This window comes from Emiliania huxleyi (assembly GCF_000372725.1).
Source record: "Emiliania huxleyi CCMP1516 chromosome Unknown EMIHUscaffold_147, whole genome shotgun sequence".
In the NCBI taxonomy this organism is placed as follows: Eukaryota; Haptophyta; order Isochrysidales; family Noelaerhabdaceae; genus Emiliania; species Emiliania huxleyi.
Window position 1 is genome coordinate 124,232 of NW_005201123.1, and position 1,493 is coordinate 125,724.

Here is a 1,493-nt window from a genome sequence, read left to right on the forward strand (position 1 = left end):
GGACGGGCCCCGACCGGCTCTACGCGGGCGCAGGCGCCGTACCCCGCCGACCGACTGCGCGAGGTGTGAGCAGCGCCTTTTTCACAGCTGTAGCCGTGAAAAGGCCCCGTAGGACGACGGCCTCTCCGAGTGCAACGGAATGCAGCACTACCGGCATGAGGGTGGCGGCCGCCGCCCTCGCCACCCCCTCGCCATCGCCGAGGGCTCCCGACGCTCCACCGCCCCACCCGCGAGCCATGCCATGTCCCGCCACGCCGCGCCGCAGGTCCTCCGCCGCCTCGGCCACTCCCAGCCAAAGTCGGAGCGCGGCAAGGCGATCAAGCGCCTCTCGCGGGTGCTGCTGCGCGGAGGCAAGGCGGCGCTCAGCCTCGTGCCCAGCCCACTCCGCCCAAGGTCTGCGGACCCCCAGTCGTATGCGCACCTCTCCTCGGCCGCCTCCCTCTCCGCCCCGCCCTCCACGGCGGTGGGCGACCGCACGGCGCCGCAGATTGCCGCGTACGAGGCGAGGTCGGAGAGGGAGGCGGCCGAGCTGTACCGCGCCCTAGATGCCTCGAGGTCGGATCTGCCTCTAGCGAGCCCTCGAGAGTGCACTGGTGCACTCTCCTCCGCCCACTGTTGTCCTCCGTACTCGCGCCGTGCATATTCGCAGTTTGTGTCTCGGACTCCGTTGCACTCACGCGCCGACGTGGCCCCGATTTGCCACTGCAGGTATCGCTCCCTGGCGGGAGAGGAGCTGCAGCAGAGGTGCGGCGCCGCCCGCCCGACTAGCTAGCTGGCCGGCAGTGCGAGACAGCTAGCTAGGGAGGCGGCGCGGGCCACGCTGCTCGATTGCAGCGAGGCGGGGAGGCGGGGAGGCGGGCGGAGAAGGGGGGGGGGGGTCCAGTCACACCTCGCCAGCTCGGGGCAGCCGAGCGGCGGGCCACGTGCGCCTCCTCCCCAGAGACGGTCGACGCGGCCAGAACCCGCCTCGCCGCAGGGCCGTCGTCGAGGACGAGTCCTCTCTCCTCGCCACCTCCGCCTCCCCGCCGACGGCCTTTCGTGGCGTCCCTCCCCCGATCGCCACGGCCGGCAGGGCGCCGCGCCGCCGCGAGAGCTGAGTGCCGCGGCTCTCACCCTGACCCCACCACGTGCGCGTAGGCGGACAGCCGCGGCGGGGACGGGCGCGAGTCGGGGTGGAGCGTGGCGGGATCGATCGAGTCGTTGGTGCCGCTACGCCCTTGACCCTAAAGCCTGGCCTGTCCCGTGACCTCACCATCCTCCCCTCCCCTGCAGCCTCCTCTCCCCTGCAGCCTCCTCTCCCCTGCAGCCTCTCCTCCTCCCTGACCCTCAGCCGGGCAAGCCCCCCATCACCCGACCCACCCCACCACCCACCCCCCGCGGCGGCTCCAGAGGGCGGGGTCTGTGGGGGTAGGTGGCGCTGCAGCGCTCCACCTCGGAGCAGATGGGCGCGCTGCAGAGGCGCGGCGCCACCATATTTCGCTCCCCCCCCCCCC

The 1,493-nt window shown here is 72.9% G+C and overlaps 1 protein-coding gene across 1 annotated transcript in view; it reads left to right on the forward strand.

The window, feature by feature from the left end:
* Positions 1–1,493, forward strand: part of EMIHUDRAFT_455536 (hypothetical protein) — a gene marked incomplete at its 5' end in the record, with an annotated part of 5,316 nt that overhangs the window by 3,140 nt on the left and 683 nt on the right. Inside the window, 4 exons of the mRNA XM_005787013.1 lie at positions 34–63; positions 266–370; positions 1,138–1,203; positions 1,412–1,458. Of these exons, the coding sequence (XP_005787070.1) occupies positions 34–63; positions 266–370; positions 1,138–1,203; positions 1,412–1,458 (248 nt within the window). The remainder of the gene's footprint in view (positions 1–33; positions 64–265; positions 371–1,137; positions 1,204–1,411; positions 1,459–1,493) is intronic.